We start from the raw sequence: 18,823 nt of genomic DNA on the forward strand, positions 1-18,823 counted from the left end.
TTCAAAATGCAATGCCGATTACATTAACTCCTCATTTTTAGTATTTGAATACTTCTAATCTCAGGAAGCATCTAGTAATGGGCAATATTTCTCTGAAGGCGGACAGCCTCAGATATATGGCTACATCTCATGCATTAAACACAATTATCATGCCTGCTTCAGTTAGCTGCTCATCAGGAGCCACTGACAAGGGAGAAGAAATGTTTAAAACTTTTGATGAAGGCAACAGGGACAGAACGACGCCACTGAAGCAGCCGCACCGTCATCTTCTCTGGTTCAGGTAAAAAAGTCTGTTCCAAAAATAGCTAGCATTGAGTACAAACACAGATTCCAATGTACTGAGCACTGTTACTGCGCTAGTTTGAATGTAATGAGTACCCATCTCTAGGTAGATTACAGATTTACTGATGCTACAATGGAGAAGTTGCATGCACACTTGACATCAAATGAGCAAAATCTTTTGATTGTGGCTTCTAAGGAATAGAAGTGCATCATGGCAAAAATAGCGGAGTGACACAATGCTTACATAGCAAATTATATATTATAGCTAATTATATCTGTTTAAATGATACATTTCCTAAACTCTTCTTGTAACTAAAAACAACATAATCACAACTTCTAAGACAGGGATGTCAGAATATAGTCCTTGGTGATGCTGCACCTTTTATATGCGTGTCTGCTTTGACACAGCTGAATTAAATAACTAGGTCCTTTGCAGGTTTCTAGAGAACTTGACTTTAAGTGAGGATGTAATTAAGCCATTTGACTTGGGTTTGTCTTAGTGACTTCGTCTTGTCATACCGTGGCATCACAAAACAAGTAAGAGTTGCTGAATCAACTAGACGGGCTTTATCTGCAGCAGAACTGAGAAGGGATCAATAAAGGAGTGTGATTGGCTGGCTTACTCTCCTGCCTGATGCATAATCAATGTGCTGATCAGCTGATCAGGGAGCAGACCCTTTAGAGTTGCTGCTCCCTGTATATAGAATAATCACCCTTTCTATTCAAAACATGCCTTTTTAGTCTCCATTTTTAAAACTCTTCTAAAAACATTTTTATTTTCTGGCTTTTGCCACAACCTATGGTCTCTCATTTTCACTTATTTATTTATTTTTTTGTTTAGTGGTAGTTGATATTATTGCAGTTTTAACAGTTTGTTCATTTTATTAAAATATTTTATCCATTTGTTTGTTGTAAATGTTTCTTGATTTTTACATGAGCAGGACGTTGTGGCCACTGTGGTGTTATAAACTGTTCTTCATAAATACAGTGGTAGTTATTTAAGTTATTCAAGAATTTATTCCCTCTGATTTTCAACCTCCATTTCAGATATGATTAATCTTTCCCTGTTAGAGCAATATGTATTACGTCAGGCTTTTAAGTTGGCGGTAATTAAACCTTTACTTAAACAGATGACTAGGGTCAATCATAGACCTATATCTAATCTTCCTTTCTTACCTAGAATTCTTGAGAAAGTAGTTGCCAAAAAGTGCTTGACCACCATAATGAACTTTTTGAAGAGTTTCTTTCAGGTTTTATAGCTCATCATAGCAATAGAACAGCTTTGGTAAAAGTCACTTATAGATAATGGACTTGTATCTGTGCTTATCCTATTAGATCTCAGTGCTGCATTTGATGCAGTCATGACAATATTCATTTTAGAAAGGCTTGTATGTTTAGTAGGAATTAAGGGAATAGCCCAAAAGGCTGGTTTGAATCATATTTTTCAGACAGGTTTCAAGTTAACAAAAGGTCAAATACAAAACAAAAATAAACCTAAATATTATATTATAGGCAATTTGAAAATAAAATGTTTAGCCACTTCCTCTAAATACTAAGAGTCTTATATCTTACCATGCCAATACCCAATATTAATTTAGCATTTTATCAGAATACCTTTGGAGAATAAATAATCAGCATTTCATTCTTCCTAAAATAGTCCTCTCTGATATTAAAACACATTTTATCACAAAACTGTGGGCCTCCAACTCGCTTCTGTTCTCATTTCAACTATAGCCTAAAACTCTCAGCAGCAATTTAAATAGATTAAATGTTCTTTTGATCAGATTAGGCGGTAAGTGTTTACATGCATCACACAGTTTTAAATGACCAGTGACTCCAATTTTAAACTCATAACTCAGCTTCACCTCCTCAAAAAAATTAATTAGGTGACATCTGAAGGCCCATATAAACTTAAACTAAAACAGATCAAGAGCTGCTCTGAAATAGATAAAACATGGAGGGTTTATTTTAGTATATCTTGCCAGCCCAAAATGAGTGGTTTAAGAAAAGTTGCATTGCGGACAAAGGTGTATTTTTTCACCAAAACAAGGAATTTGTTTGATTTTATTTTTTTAACAGAACACTGTCCTACTGCAGTCAGCAAACATAAAAGGCTAAGAACTCTGAGCTGTACAAGCTGCCTCTACTTTTCATAGAGAATTACTAAATAATTTCTATTCAGCAATTTTGAAAAGAGTAAAACATGACACACTCAAATGCTTTAGAAGTATAAAGAAGAACAAAATATGCCATGAGGGATTCCTGGAAAGAACATTAATAAACAAGAAAAGTTTTTGTTTTTTAAGGGGTAAGATCTGATCTAACAATGTTAAATTTACATTTTTACACATAATCTTACAATATAATCCTTGTAGTGAAAGAGAACACATACATAAAAAGAAATTATTTGAAACATATATAGTAAATAAAACCGAAGTTACTTCAGTCAATGGATAATTTTGAATAATTTACCACTAAGATAAAAGAAACATTCATTCGAACATTACATTTACATGAGCATTTACCAGTTTGTTTTCTTCAAGTTGTTGTTTTCTTCAAATAGTTTTTTTTTTTTTTTTAAGAGTTAGACCTTATTTATTTATGTATTATCTAATGCAAAGACAGAAACCTAGCAGGGGTAATTCATTTGTGTGATGCAGTTTTTAGGGAAGCCAAAATATACCGTTTTTCAAACAACACCTTTAAACTAATGAAGCTAGACAAATATGGGCATGATGTAAGTAAAACTACCAAGTCAAAGTTCAAAAAAGAAAAACTTCATAATTCCACTTTTTCACAATAAATCTATGAAGCCATCACGTTTGAAATTACAGGTTCAAAGTGTTTTAAGCTGCTCAAAGACATAACCCCAGCTTTTATGAAAAGAAAAAGCCTCATGAATGGTAATGTCCTTTCCTTTCATAAGGAGATGAAAATACAAACAAAAGAAAAGAACTTGCTGTTTTCAGGAAGTTATAATTAGAGTGTTCAAAAAAACGAGGTAAAAACACTATGAAACTTTCCTTTGTCCTTTTCTTTTTATGTAAGAGCCAGAGCCATTTAAAACACAATAAATAGGATGAGTCACTAATTACAACAACTAAGGAGACAAACGCTTAGCAGTTTTTAATCTCACAGTTTGTGCATGCCATCCCTTGCTGCCAAGGGCACCCAGCTGATCATTAAAGGATGTCAGCAAAAGCTATTATGCACCAAAGAGCAATAGCTGAGTTTTTAGGCAAATGCTGTCACTGTATGGGGTGGCTCTTGGGTCATTATTTTGTCTATACATGGATCTGTGGGTTGTCCTTCGGCAGAGAAAATGAAGTTTTTTACATGTGGATACAGAGGAAAAACAAACTGGCTAATGTATAGTGGAGGACAGATACTGTAGTGAGAACAACAGGGGATGATGTGTTATTAGGTCCTAAATCAGCCCTATATGAATTCTCTCAACAGACATATTAGAGCAAATTATTTTCAACCTCATTAATTTACAAAAGGTATCTCGGCTATGTGGTAAGTGTACTTCATTTTTTCTGAGGTACTATTATCATGATCCAACGATAACTCTTTCATCCTAACCTACTGCAAGTTATCATCAAATTTCTGGTCAGCCTTCACAATTTCTAACAAAGATGCCTGTGTACATTCTCAGTTATCAAGGTCATGGCATCAACAAACAGGCTTAAAATGGAAGGTAACCAGACTTTTGCTCCGTTTGTTTAAGATGTTTCGACACCTATCCAGTAGTCTTTGGCAACGTTCACACTGCAGTCCTTGATGCAAAATTTAGATTTTTTTGTGAAATCCGATTTTTTTGCGTTGCCGTTCACATTTCCAAATATATGCAACTTGTATGTGATCTCCTGTGTGAACTGCATTCATACAACGCAAGTGTCCCACATACGCAATAGAGAGCATAATGATGTCACAAGCAAGCATGCTCTATGTTTATGGAAGTAAACATGGATGGTAGTACTGAAGCACATCTTGCGATCTTACCCAACCTTATAAACACAATTTTTTCAAGATGGTTAAACATAAATACTATTTTCTGCATAATCGTCTGGCATGGTTGTTTTTTTTTTTTTTTTCTGTTTTTAAGGCTGCTTCTGCACAGCAAGACGTAGAATAGTGACCTTTGTCGGGTATTAATGCTGTAAAGGTTGCATTTGAAAAGATCAGATTTGTATCGGGTTGAGGACAACATAGCCAAGTGGCCTGGGTCACATTGAAAAAAATCGGATCTGAGTTGTTCAGATGGTCATGAAAAGATCAGATCCAGGTCTTATATGGGCCAAAAAAATGGGTTTTGGGGCACTTCAGGCAGCTGTGTGAACGTAGGCTTTGTTAATTCTGTTGGCTCACACCAGCTAAATCTGTAGTTGGAGCGCTGATGTATTTAAGCATCATGGAGGTATGAACCTTCTAAGCTCATTCCAAGTCAAATCAAAAACTCCCCTAGTTCTTTTGGGTTGTTGGAAGCTGCGGTTGTAGATAGCCTATGCACAAGGCTTAAAACTTCCTTTTATGGTGAAGCTCATACAGTAGTTATGGTGGCTCAGGTAATCCTGCGCTGTATCAAGAGAAATGCTGCAACCTCCTTAGGCTACTGGAGGACATGGGAACCACTTTTAATCATTCTGCTTTCTTCTGATTCTGTTCTCCAATTCTGCAATATTTGATAGTTCAACCCCTAATTTATTCTGAAGAGAGCTAAGGTTCAAATAAGACAAACATCAAGAATATATGGGCAGGCATATTTTTTATGATATTTTTTTTCCTGCCACACTCACTCCCTAAAACAGTTGGGTACATCCAGTTGAACACATTTAGGAATTGAAAAGAGATTAGTGATGAAATTGTTCCACATCACAGAAGTATTATTCCCAACAAGATGACGATGGTGGAATTGTTTTGTTGACAAAGCTTTTCTCATGACGATAGCGAGACAGTGATGGAATCGCTATCACTGCTTAATCACTGCTTACCTCCTGGTTTATATACTGTCAGCATATTAGGATATGTTTACCAGATCAGGTTATATACATATACTTTGTTATATGTATATAACAAAGTATATGTATAGGCACAAACAAACAGTATCAGGAAAAGAAAAATATCCTTTGCTGCATTTCCATTTTGCCCCATTTTTCCCTATTTTGATGTTCTTCTTCCACATGGCTTGAGCTAGTGAGTTAGCCCTCTGTGTTAGTTTGCCTCTGCACAGCTACAGTACATACGCAATACAGCTCCACAGTGTTAACATTAAGAACCCAACACTGCTGACCTTAACCCCCATGAATGCTAAAACATCAGAGACTGAGACCTTTTTCTGATGTGGATGGAAAAAAAGATTTTTTTTTCTCCCTCTGGACAAGCACTATTGCCATCATCTGAGCATGCCACATATGTAGGGCTGAAGCTTTGATATGTTTGCCTGCTTTGAGCTCTGCATAACAGTTTGGGTGCCAACTTTACAACACCTTACTGCAAGACAATCTCTTAAAAGCATGAAATATAAAGAGAACTAACTAATTGGAGATGGTAAGGAGATCCAGGTTACAAGGTTTCAAAGTACAGAAGTAAAGAAAGAGGATTGTTGTGTGTGTATTTAAATATATATATATATATATATATATATATATATATATATATATATATATATATATATGTAGTAAAAAAATGTCCAAAAACATAGCTACTAGTGAATTTATTTGGTATTAAATATCTGTCAAAGAGATTAACATAAATATGAACCATAAACATTATGGCAATAAAAATCCCTCGTATAGCAGCCTACCTTAATAGGTACTAGCATCTAAAATTGACAGACAAAAAGTTATTTGATAAAACTGAAACAAAACAAATGCATATTTTTCATATCATTATTAGTTTATAAATAATTAGCAAAAAAATCCACAATTTATCTTTTATTTATTTTATTTTTATTTTTTGCCATCTTAATATTAAAGGACAGACATATATTTATAAGGAAAATCTCATAGATCTTTCTCTACAGAATATTAAAACTGTCGAGACTCTCCTGTATGAAATGTGCTATGAATAATGTCCATGAATAATTAATAAAAATCCAATAAATGTCACTAAAATATGAACAAATCTGCCTTTCTTTTGACTATTTTTCACGGCTGTCCTGACTTCTCCAATGGTTGTCCAAATATGCCGCTTCAAGACAATTATGTTCAGTACTGGATGCTTCAAATGTAGCACAAATATCATCAAGTTGAGATCTGGGGGAAAGCATAGCTATTGGACAGCCTCATCTGTATGTTTTGTTTAGATATATAAAATTCCCCTAAACTGTGCCTGAATATGTAAACATCAAATTGCAATTTGAAGCAAGGTGTTTTCCAAATGTAATCAGAGGTATGATTGCACCAAAACTCCTATAGGAACATCAATGCAAATGAATGTACTTTTGTGAATATAAAGCATTTTAATTTAATATATGTACAAGCTGTTTATTATGGTACATTGGTCTGTTAAAATCAGGATTTTAAAGTATAATAATTAATAATTATTCTAATAGATATATTTGTGTAGGGAACAAACCTCCATCAGATCTGTAGGAGATGGCTGTTCACTTGAATTTTATGTTGTTTTCTTTTTATGTGACATCCTTAAACATTTTAAAGATTTGATGTAATTTCCATTGTGTGTGTGTGTAGTGACAATCATCCCTATAGAAATCCGGAGGGTATATTCACATTACTACAATCATTTCATTCATGCCTACATTGCAATTATCAGCATTAGTCTCTCACTGGGCTCAATGGAGCAGCTAAATAACTCTGTTATGACTTAACACAGACAATGTAGAACCACTCCTTTCCTTTCATTCAGTTTCTTTAATGAATCAGTGATGTCATTTATAAAAATGCTGGTTTTGTCTATGTTCACTACAATCCACTGTTTCTATTGTAATTTATCAAATCCAATCTAATGTTATTTATAAAGCACTTGAAAATTTATCAAAAGACCAAAGTGCTGTACAATTAAACAACATAAAGTCATTAACCAGACTCATGAGACATAAAAAAAACAACAACAACAACAAAAAAAACATAAAGGCATAAAAGACATAGCAAAAAAATAATAATAATAAAATGAAATAATTTATCACAGGTAAAAATAAAAATCTAACACAGTTTTCAGGAGAGTTGAAAATTAAAAGGAGAGGTAGATTTTTTTAACCTGCATTGGAAGGTCTTTCAACATTTTTGGAGCTGCCCCAGAGAAAGCACGATCCCCTTTTAGCTTCCATTTAGTTTTAGGCACAGGGTGAGTGCTTTCCGAGTACCTCACCTTCATTGCATATTCATTTGTAGGTGGGGAGTGGGCATTACAGTGCTTCCTGTAACCGTGCTAGATTTCCAACAAATCAAGATGTGTTGACAAAATTAGTGCAGTAACTTGTGTATATGGTACTTTATCTGAACTATCCTGCAACTTTTAAAGTTTCTCACCAACACTAACTTTTTTTTTTAGGAAAGCACTCTTTTATGGGTGATGCAAATAAATGTAGAGAAATAAACTTATGTTTTGCTTGAAAATGTACATCAACTATTTCTGAAACATAAAGGCCCTCCCAGCCAGCACCAACAGCAATGTAAAGGGTCCTTAAAAGTCTTTCAGACTTTCTTAGATTTCAGCAAATTATCTTTACAACATCTAGACAGTTACACTGTGTTGCTCCCATGTGATCAGCTGATCTACTGTTAGTGTTAATTAGTAATTAAGAGGTCCTCTTAAAGTGGCCGGTGAGTGTTATATAGTGGGAATTGGGACCGTTTGTCTAGTTAAGAGTCTCAAGATTGTATCTGTTGTTTCTTGTCGCAACATAAATACACTTCCTTCTTCTAAACTAGAAAGATGGATCCGTCAAAAGATGTGATTCCCAACATACTGTAAAAAGGTTGACTTACATCACGAAAAAAGGCAACAGAGTTGTGAAGAACATTTTAAAGGCTATTATCCCCAAAGACTTAAAAAGTTTACAGACTCATGTCTCAAAAATCAAATCTAAATTTGAAGCCAGATAGCTGTTAAGCCAGGTCAGGTACCCAGGAGAGGTCTTACCATTAAAAACACCCTTCAGATCTTTCAAAAGAACAAACAACTTCAAATAAGCCAGCTAACCCTTATATGGAATTACCCTTTTTTACACATGCTAATATTTAGTACTTTCACTTTTTGCTGTTGAACAATTAAAATTTTGGGTAAATGTAAAAAAGGCTATGCAACATTTCAGAGGTTTTACATTATGTCATTTGATTTTGAGCTTTAAGGACACAGAAACCAGGTGCAGAATACAATAATTCAAAAAGAAAGAAAGCACAACATCAAATTAATTTCCATGTATGGGCAGGAAAACGCAAGTGTCTCCACATTTTAGATAACCAAGATGATCCTGGGACAGACCAGAGGCGTATTTCACAAAAACTGAATTCAGAGATTCTAGGATAAGAGAAAAAGCCAGGCTCATCCTAGTGTGAGGAGTAAATCCTGGCTTCATTCAGTCCACAAAAGCCAAGGCTCCATGACTGTGGCTACCTCAAGGACCAAAGCTACTGTACATGCAGGTCTGAAGCTTTCTTCAAGAGTCATTCAGGTCAATCACAGATTTATTTATTCAAAAAACAATAGTAGATCGACTAAATGCCTAAACAGATAAAAAATTTTGAACCACTTTTAACTGAAAAAATGATAACCTAAATAATTTCTTGACATTTTTCTCAAATGAAAAACTATTAACCAGGAAATAAAAGCCGATATGGGGACGTACAGGTCTTACAGTTTAAGGATTTATACTACAGTTTTCCCTTAGTATTCAGTCTCACTTTGGTGTAGTGGTTTGTCTTTGCCTTCCATGTGGTAGACTTGGGATCAAATGCATGTCGATCTGAAAGTTCTTACCATTAACAACTAAACTAAACAGTATATATGATTCAACACTTTTATACCCTTAAAACATTCTTTTATTGCCAGTATTTAATGGTTAGTCACAGCCCTACAACAGTTACATCTTACTTGCACTACTGTGGTTAGCCTCAGTGGTATTTGTGGAAAGTCATTATATGCCACAGTCTAAATCTTTTTAATGCTGTGCCAAAGGTGTACTGTATACAAAAAGTTTTAAAATATGTAATTTTAACTGCCCCAAAGCAGGTATAACATGAAGGTGAGAACATTTACCTGCCCATACCGATTGCATCACTGTTTCTATCATCTAAAGGAGATCACTAATGAGGTAGTGTTCAAGGTATTTGACCTGGAGAGCATTTGAACAAAGACAGAAATAAAGACAAAAACATCTTCTGATCTTTGTTTTTAGAATCACTATGTGTCTATTTATGGCATTGTATTTGACATCATACTCGGCACTGCAAAAATAACAAATATTCAGGAGGTTCTGCAGCAGCAGCACCAGCAGCAGCAGCACCAGCAGCAGCGCTAGTAGCAAAAAATATATAATAAATAAATTATTTATTTGATGCTGAAATGGACTTCAGTGATTGAGCCACAGCGGCGGAATGCCAGCTCTCGAAATTGCAGTCCAACAAAATGAAGGAATAAATTCAGCCATTTAACCCTGAATTAATAATTATATGCAATCATTCCTCTATACAAGCCCTTTCCAATGAATCATTAATTTAAACCTGAGCACCAATTACAGCGCTCTGTTTTAATGCGTGACATACAGTAAGTACAGCATTAGATTATTGATGTCCTCCTTAGATGTGAAATTTCTATTCTAATTGCCAACATGACCGTGCATTTTCTTACCAAGGAGGTGAAGATGTAAGTGTAGTAGACAGACAGCATTCCCAACTCTGATGCCTGCAGAAGAAATGACAAGAGAGACAAAATATAGAAGTAAGGAGTCTGAAAATTAAGCGCACGGAAGACAGAACAGACAAGGACATGCTTTAGCAGGAAAAAGAGAGTAAAAAAAGAGAGTAAAAAAGAGTAAAGCATAAGGCTGATGGGGAAAAAAATGCAAAGCAGATAAGTTAGGAGGTCAATGAGTCGTGTAACTGGAGCTTCATCTGAGCATATAGATCAAATCCAAATCTTGATAGGCACTGCGCATCTTCATCTTACAAAGCCTCTTGATCGAGCAATTAATTTGTGAGCTCTGTTGGTATGCTGCATGAGAGCATCACGCAATCTGATTAAATCAAGGGCAGGGAAAACTTTTTATAGATTATGTTCTTGAAACACACAATATTCCTTGAAACGTATCAAGGTAGTGACTTCCGTTTCATCAAGCAAGAAATGAAATAGATCTGAAATCTATAAATATGAACTTTACTTGTACACTACTCAAAAAAATTAAAGGAACACTTTGTAATCAGAGTATAGCACCAAGTTATTAAGCTTCTGGGATATTGATTTGGTCAGATAAGTAGCAGAGGGGATTGTTAATCAGTTTCAGCTGCTTTGGTGTTAATGAAATTAACAACAGGTGCACTAGAGGGGCAACAACGAGACGACCATAAAAAAACGTATTATTAATTACCTGAAATGTTTGACTTGGACCTGAATGATATCTTAAATAAACTCTTATATACTGAATGTAAGTTGTGGTGTTCCATGTTCCATATATGTGCAAAATTATCAGTTTGACCACAATTTGAGCTCAATTCATACTTTCATTTGTTGTTCTAACACACAGCCAATAGGATGTGTGTTCCCAAATAATATACAACAGTCTGAATAACATCTGATTAAGTAACCTTTTTACCATCCTTACTTGGGTGAGAAATACATACATTGAAGTTTCACAACAATATTATGGTGTTCCAGCTGGGTGGGCATTAAATATAAAAGTTATTCTGCAACACTGGCCACTTTTTCGAACTACAGGATTTCTGATATGTTTATGTTAAAAATTTGCATAATGACTAGCTCTTGCATAAAGATGATATGGGGGCTTTCTGCCACTAAAATGAGCTGAAAAAAGGTTTAGCTGTTATATCTGTGAACAGTGTAATCATGCAATGTGTGTCGTTGACATGAGATAATAATTCAGGCATTTTCAGATGCATTGTATTAAGAAATTTAGAGAAAAAACTGCTAAGAATCAGAAAGCTTGTGAGTTTTACGGTAAAGTATGAAATACATCTTTCAGAGCCTCCTCTTCCTTTTGCACTACCCCTTTAACTTTACTGATGCATAAATTATATCTAGCAATGCAGGGCATATTCTTTTGGGTGACCACTGCTTTTAATTAGATATATTTCAGTTTTAAGATGGTAACACTGATTACATAGTCTCTCTAATGATGATTTATATCAATGTTAATTTGTTACTTTTTTTTAAAAATGTCTATGTCATGCATGATACCTTTTCCTACATGGCGGAGTATACGTTTAGTAATTCCACAGTAGCATTGGATCGAATATGCTCTATGATATGGTTTCAGCCCATGTATCGTATCAGATTGGATCGGTAAAAAAATCAATTGGTGCATGTGGTGGATGATCCTCCCACCACCACATCTTGTTAGTATTTTTTTTCTTGCTTTATCTTATATTACATTAGTTTATGTTTAAGTTGGTTATTTCTTTTAGACAGGTATTTTCTAATGGGTGCACACTTTAGTTAATGTCTGTCTGAATGGTTTATTTACACTTGTTCTTTTGTTTGAGGTGCTGCTGATGCAAACCAGCTGGAGGAGGAAACCTGGAGCCTACCATTTGCTTTTTGAAAGACTGACGGGGGAGCCTTGTTTCAAGTTGTTTTTATTAGATAGTTTTGTCACTTAAATACTCAATTATTATTGTTTCTGCTAAGTAAAAGTTAATTTTGCTTTATTTGTTTCATGGAATGGTTTTGCTAATTTTGTATTTAGTGGTTCTTTTGTTATGTTCGGCCTCCCTCATGTGGTAGACTTGGGTTACTCCATCCCTTTTTAAGCAGCCTTTAGTTCTTTGTTTGCAGGTCAGTTTTTTGTTTAAGTTGGATTCCCCGTTGACCTCAGTTAAGTTGGGCCCAGATCCATTTTATTTATTATTTAAGTTATTTTGTATTGCTTTTGAGCCTTTGTTAACCATTTTTGACACAATTAAATGAAAGTACTTTCTCAAATTTTGAACACCCTTTGTCCTTATTTAAGTTTGGTCCCTCACAGTGCACCTCTACTGATAACCATTTTTCAATTTTCAATTTGCATGTTTTCCAAGCCAAAACAAGGCTTTGTTGGGGTATTGTGTAAAGCCTCGTACTCAATTCTATTTCTGACTTTTTGACTTGAAAAGGTTTCTTGGATTGGAAGCGAAATGTCTTTAAACTAGGAAACAAAGTCCAGTGGGTTGTTTTTTTATTTTTGTTTTTACTTTTTTGGAATACACAACAAGGTTCACATCTCAATGTAAGGATGCTACATACATCTCATATAAAAAACAGAACATAAAAAACACTCAGTTAAATCCTTTCAGTGCTTTTAAACAATTCTTCCATGATTTTATTATGAACCGGTCCACACCGAGTTTGCCAAATCCCCTCTGGAGAGCAGTTCTTTAGATATCAGAATCCTTTTTTAAAGTGGAATTAATATTAAAAAAACAAACAAAAAAAAAACTACATTCTTCCCTTCAGACAAGTTATCTGAACTCCATCAATGACTGGTGAATATGCAGCTATGTTTGGCTACTCCGAGCCCTGCATAACAGACTGGACTTCATACCAGTCTGGTAAATTATTGTCTCTCACTTTATATCATATTGAGAGGATCAAGAGTAAGTCCAACTTCAACCACAAATGTTAATGTTTTCACTTCCAGTGAGCTTGCCCATACATTCCTACCATTTCCCATGGACAGCACTGTACACTGGTCTCAATAATACGTTGAGCAAATTGCTCAGCTCAGATCAATTGACAAGTCTTAAAATCTTTCTGATATTCGGCTTCTGTAGTCGAAGTGGAAGTCACCTCCTGTTTGGCTATGAGAAAGTGATTAAGACTTCCTGTTGTACTTTCAAAATGTCTTTTAAGATTATGATTTGCAATTAGCCAAAATTCAAAACAACTACAAGCTTTACTAGAGGGTTATTCCCCACACCTGCTACTTTGTTTTGTTAGAGCTTGGATGATGTCAAATTTACTTTGTAAAAAAAAATAAAAATAAAAAGGGAAAAACATGCATCCTTTTATCTGAACTATCTATCCAATTTGTGTAGATCATCACATAAAATCAAGTAAAAATAAAGTGAAAACATGTAGTTTTTTGAAGACTTTAAAAAACATTGTGTTAAAAATGAAAATAGCAGATGACAAGGGGAAAGAACTAACCAAATAATGAGAAAATAATCTTCAACGAGTGCAGACAGACATAATGTGGAACAGCACAATGCCTAGGGATAAAATAAATGAATACAAATCTAAACCTCTGTCCAGAAGAAAAAAGAAAAACATTCTCTGAGATTTTGAAACAACATGCTACACTTTTAGCATACACTCTTTAAAAGATGAAACATACTATAAAAGCTACTTGAGAACTTGTTTCCATTAAAAAGAGGAGGGTTACTTCATATTAAAGTGCTAGTAGTATTCTGAGAGAATAATTACTTAAATATACCATTAGTAAAGAAGCTCAAAAAGGTTGCTTATTCGTTAAGACGGGAGGCGGACTCACTAATACTTCCTAAAAGCTGTTTTGCTTTATAACATTGTATACGATAATTACATTCAAATGTAAAAATATCTCTTTAAAAGCAAGGAACCAACAGATTTAAACCTGATAAAAGAGCACTTTGCTTCACTTTATGCAGTCTTTTAATCCCTGCTATATTTTTCATTAGTTGGAGAGGGGGAAAAATGCCTTTATTACACATGCTCATCTACAAATCTCCACACAATTATTCAAACTATTTCTTGACTTCTAATTACTGGGGAAAAAAAAAACATTTCAGTTGATTTTCTCATTCATAATTACTGATTAAATGGAATTGATTTGTTTACCACTTATGCTTCAGCTTGATTAATATTCCAACCTTCTGGGTCTAAACTACAACTAACTTTATTTTTCCAAAAGCTTAGTTGTTTAAATCATCAAGATCGATCTTGTAGTTCAATACAAAACATAAAATCTAGCAGAGATTAATTATATTTAGTTTATATTGAGTCATGAAGAAAGTATATTTTTTTTATTATGCTAGAAAGTTTGTAGGCTCATGAATAACATGAGCATTAACAGACCTATACATACCCGTTCTAAAATGATATGTGACATTGTGGCATTGGCATCAACGATGATGGTGGCCGTCTTGTCATCTCGGATCTCTTTTAAGAGAGGGGTCGGGTCCTGGCTGTCATCCAGCATTCGCACTGATAGGGTATCCTTGGATATGAGGAACTGTCTGAGGAGCTGCTCCAAGTTCAACAAGCCTGTTGGTAAAACAATAAGATCATACATATAAGGGCTGTTTGTCAGAAGATGGCACTACTTTTATAATCTCAAATTAATGCACTCATCTGTTTAACAGTAAATACAACCCATTATGACCAATTTTGGGGTAAAATTAAACGTATTTGAAATCTGACAAATAGGTCGGCTCAGTGATGAAATCCTGTTCTTATCAACTGAAAAAACTGGAAGGTGAAATATATTCTTTAAAAGCTGGACTGTGAAACTGCAATCCATGCTTTTATCACAACATGCCTTGATTACTTTTTGTTTTATGGTAGATCACTGACAGTCCTGTCTTGTCTCTAGCTGCTGTGGAATGCTGCAGCTGTTTAACTGGTAGGTCTACACTGGAAAGAGAGAGCATATGACTGCTGTTTTTGTCTCATTACACTAGTTTACTGTTCTGTTAAGGATTTGTGTGAAGATTCTATGATATTTTTTTAATCTCTAAAAGGTCTGTCCCCACAGTACCCCACTCTTTGAGCTTGTGCAACTGAACTGCCCTTATTGCTCAGTCAGATCAGCAGACCAGCTTCTCCCAGACAAACAGAGGATGCAGTGGAAGCTCAGAGGTGACAGAGCTTTTTTTGTGGCATCTCCAAGTGTTTGAAACTTAGTGCCATTACACATCAGAGAGGCTTATTCACTGTCTATTTTCATATCAGCTCTGAAAATCCCCCCTTTTCTAATTAGGTTTTAATGCAGCATGACAGAGCTCACCTTATTCATTTTATTCAAGTTTTTAAAAACATTTTTTATGCTTTTATGTAATATGTTACTCAGGTTGCCATTTTCTTACATGTCTTTATAGTGTATTTTACCCTAGTGCTTGTATTTGTACATATTTTTCAGTTGGGTTGCTTTTAAAGTGCTTAGAAATAAAGTTGGCTTGGCAACTATTTGTTTTCCTGTCATTTTTTCTTGTTGTACGTTATTCTTCAGAGTTTTATTCAATCCAGTATTCCTTCCTGCCTTAACTAGCATTGCGTCATTGGCAATGCAGCTTTTATTCCAGCTGACTAGTTTAAATTCAACCTAAGAACCTTACTGCTTCAGCATCCTCACTGGGGCGAACAGATGTCAAAGTGGCACAATGGTGCAACCAACAGGAACATGAGGGAACCCAAAAATGTCAGCTTACTCTGCAAAGCATTGTGAAGGCTACATAGAATATGGCAGGCACTAGTATGACATCACTAACCTGGCTCATGCACACCTTAAAACCAAATAAACTTAATCAAATTCTGGTAATATTCTTAAATCTAACTGAGGCATCCTCTGTCATGATCTGCTCTGATAGCTGGCCTTAAATGCTCATTTCACTCACCTGTCTAGTTCTGCCCAGTTCCTTATAATCTCTGATATCATTCACCTATAGGTTCTGCTTCATATTCAGTCCAGCCCAGCTATTGTGGCCCGCTGTTTGATGTTTGTTCCCTGTTTGCATTCTGTTAGTGTCCTGTTTGTCAGTTTTAGTTATTTCCAAGGTTCATGTCGCCATTTCCAGTAGGAGATGATTTTTGAGCCAACATCTTCAGGCTAGTATAATCCCTAACCAGTGATGAGAGCATTTCAGTGTTTCCCTAGTGATTCTGTTTTCCTGATTCCATTCCCTCTCATCCTTTGGCCCTATCTGATCTGCCCACCTGAACGTCTGTTAAACTCCTGCTGGATTCTGCCTCTCTGTGCGTTTCTGTCCGAGTTGGATGCTCGACACACAGGACTCTGAACCTGCCTTCATGCACTGATGGATTCCTGGAACCCTGATCTATCCATTCCTGTTTGGATCGAAACCCCTGGCCGAACTGCGGACTCCTGGATTCCAGTACTACTCCAGTCTGATTTGAATCTCTTGCTTGCTCACTGGGGTTTCTGCATCGGGGACGTTCTGGATGGCTCGGGGCTGCTTCTCGTTGGCAGTGCATCAGCTTATCCTGCCTATGATTGAGAGGATGGACTGAACTGCTAAACCAGGTAAGTGACTCACTCTGATAATCACCTTCTGTTCAGATGATTGCGGTCACTTACCTGTCTTTCACCTTAAACCAAAGTGTCAGTTATTGGGCGGTGCCCCGCCCCCCTCCAGCAGTCGCTACAGGTCTGCATACCCTCAGCAGCCCACTTCAGTTCTGTTTCTGTTCTGTTTTTGTGTGTGTGTGTTAATAAACTTTTTGAACTTTGCTACTTGCTGCCTCAAGTTGAATACTGGGTCCATCTGTTCCATTTAATGACATCCTTAGGCTCTGGAGACCTGTTTTAACAGTCAAACACTCTGGTGACTGAGTGCAAAACCTGCTCTGGATGTCACTCTCAGATCCATTTTAAAATAAAATCCTCTCCGATGGTTAATAGAGGTGAACAACACAGCAAAAAATGTTGTCTAAAAGTTGTTTTGTAAGAGGATAAAAGATGAGTGTGGTACAGCATTACATAGAAAATCAGGAAAGACTTAAATCATTTTTTTTAGTTTCTAAAATATTACTGAAACTGAGATAAACTTTGTCAAGTTAAGGTTTCAAAAATCCACTTCATACTAAGTAACTAAGCAGTTTCACCATATGGTTAACACATGCATGTTACTGTTGTTTATGTTTATTTATCTTTTGCTTTATCAAATTAACTCGGAACAAAATATCTCATGGGGAGAAAAAAAAATGTAAATTCTGGTTTGATTTACTTGCATGCAATTAATTCACCCTGATTACCTATAAATGATGTACTGTACATCAGGTGCCTTGAATAACTGACTTGGAGTTGGCAGTAAGGAGATGTGGCAAGGAAAGGCATTTAAGAAGGAAAATAATAAGAGAGATAGTACCCACTCTGGAGAGGAGGCCTTTACATGTGTCCCTGGAATAAGTACAAAGACCTTGCTAAACAATTTCCCCTGCCAGTCTATGAACACTGAAGCACTCTTCTTTAGAGTGTATACATAAAGAAAATTCGTTCCGTACAGCGCTCAAAACATTTCCATTTCTCAAGTGCAGCAGTGATAAAATTTAAACATGGTGATCAAATGTAAACATAAGACTGGTATATGATTTACAGTTTCCATCATTCAGTGCTTTTTTTATTAAACCCATTTTATACACCATTCAGCAGCCTAATGGCAGTGGGGAAGAAGCTGTTCTAGAATCTGCTCGACCTGTATCGAATGCTTCAAAGCCTCTTCCCAGAAGGCAGCAGGGAGTACAGTCCATGATGGGGGTGTGAGGGGTCATTTATAATGTTACGGGCTCGGGACACGCAGTGCTGGGAAGAAATGTCTTTTATGGAGGGAGGAGGAGCCCCGATGATCTTTTCTGCAGTTCTCACTATTCTCTTCACCTTCTTCCAGTCTGATGTGCTGCAGCCTCCACACCACACAGTGAGACAGCTGGTAAAATCACTCTCTATGGTGCTTCTGTAGAAGATCGTGAGGATTGGTGGGGGCAGGTGTGCTCGCCTCATTCTCCGCAGGAAGTACAAGCGCTTCTGTGCCTTTTTCGACCAGTGAGGTGGTGTTTACAGTCCAGGTGATGTATGTTGTCTGTGATGTGCACCCCCAGGAATTGGGTGCTGCTGACCACTTCTATAGCTGAGCTGTTGATCAGCAATGGAGCGTGATTAGGACGACGAAGACGACAATAAACTCCTTAATTTTCTCCACATTCAGGAACATGTTGTTGTCTCTGATCCAGTCCGCCAGCTGCTCCACCTCCTCTCTGTAGTCCTGGTTGTTGTCGTCTCTGATGAGGCCCACTACAGTGGTGTCGTCTGCGAACTTCACAATGTGATTTTTGGTGAACCTGGGGACAAAGTCATCAGGGGGAACAACAGGGGGCTCAGGATGGAGCCCTGAGGGGAGACTGTGCTTAGGGTGATGACATCAGAGGTGATCTGTCTGATCCAGACTGACTGAGGTCTGTTTGTTAGGAAGTCTAACAGCCAATTGCAGAGGGGTGTACTGAAGCCCAGCTGTTCCAGTTTTCCTATCAGATGCCGTGGGATTATGGTGTTGAAAACTGAACTGAAGTCCAAGAACTGCATCCGCGTATGGAATAATATATAACATATAAATTTTATTTTTGTATCTATTACAATTTAATAAATGCCTTAAAT

General features: G+C 36.2%; 1 protein-coding gene across 3 annotated transcripts in view; it reads right to left on the bottom strand.

Moving 5' to 3' along the window:
• The window catches only part of grik4 (glutamate receptor, ionotropic, kainate 4), a 461,142-nt gene that overhangs the window by 140,156 nt on the left and 302,163 nt on the right, over positions 1-18,823 (bottom strand). For all 3 annotated transcript variants that reach the window (XM_015380401.1, XM_015380400.1, XM_015380402.1), the window contains exons 7-8: positions 14,522-14,700; positions 10,096-10,149 (exon numbers count right to left, since the gene is read on the bottom strand). In XM_015380401.1, the coding sequence (XP_015235887.1) occupies positions 10,096-10,149; positions 14,522-14,700 (233 nt within the window). The remainder of the gene's footprint in view (positions 1-10,095; positions 10,150-14,521; positions 14,701-18,823) is intronic.

This window comes from Cyprinodon variegatus, unplaced genomic scaffold (genome assembly GCF_000732505.1).
Source record: "Cyprinodon variegatus isolate N-32 unplaced genomic scaffold, C_variegatus-1.0 Scaffold213, whole genome shotgun sequence".
Lineage (NCBI taxonomy): Eukaryota > Metazoa > Chordata > Actinopteri > Cyprinodontiformes > Cyprinodontidae > Cyprinodon > Cyprinodon variegatus.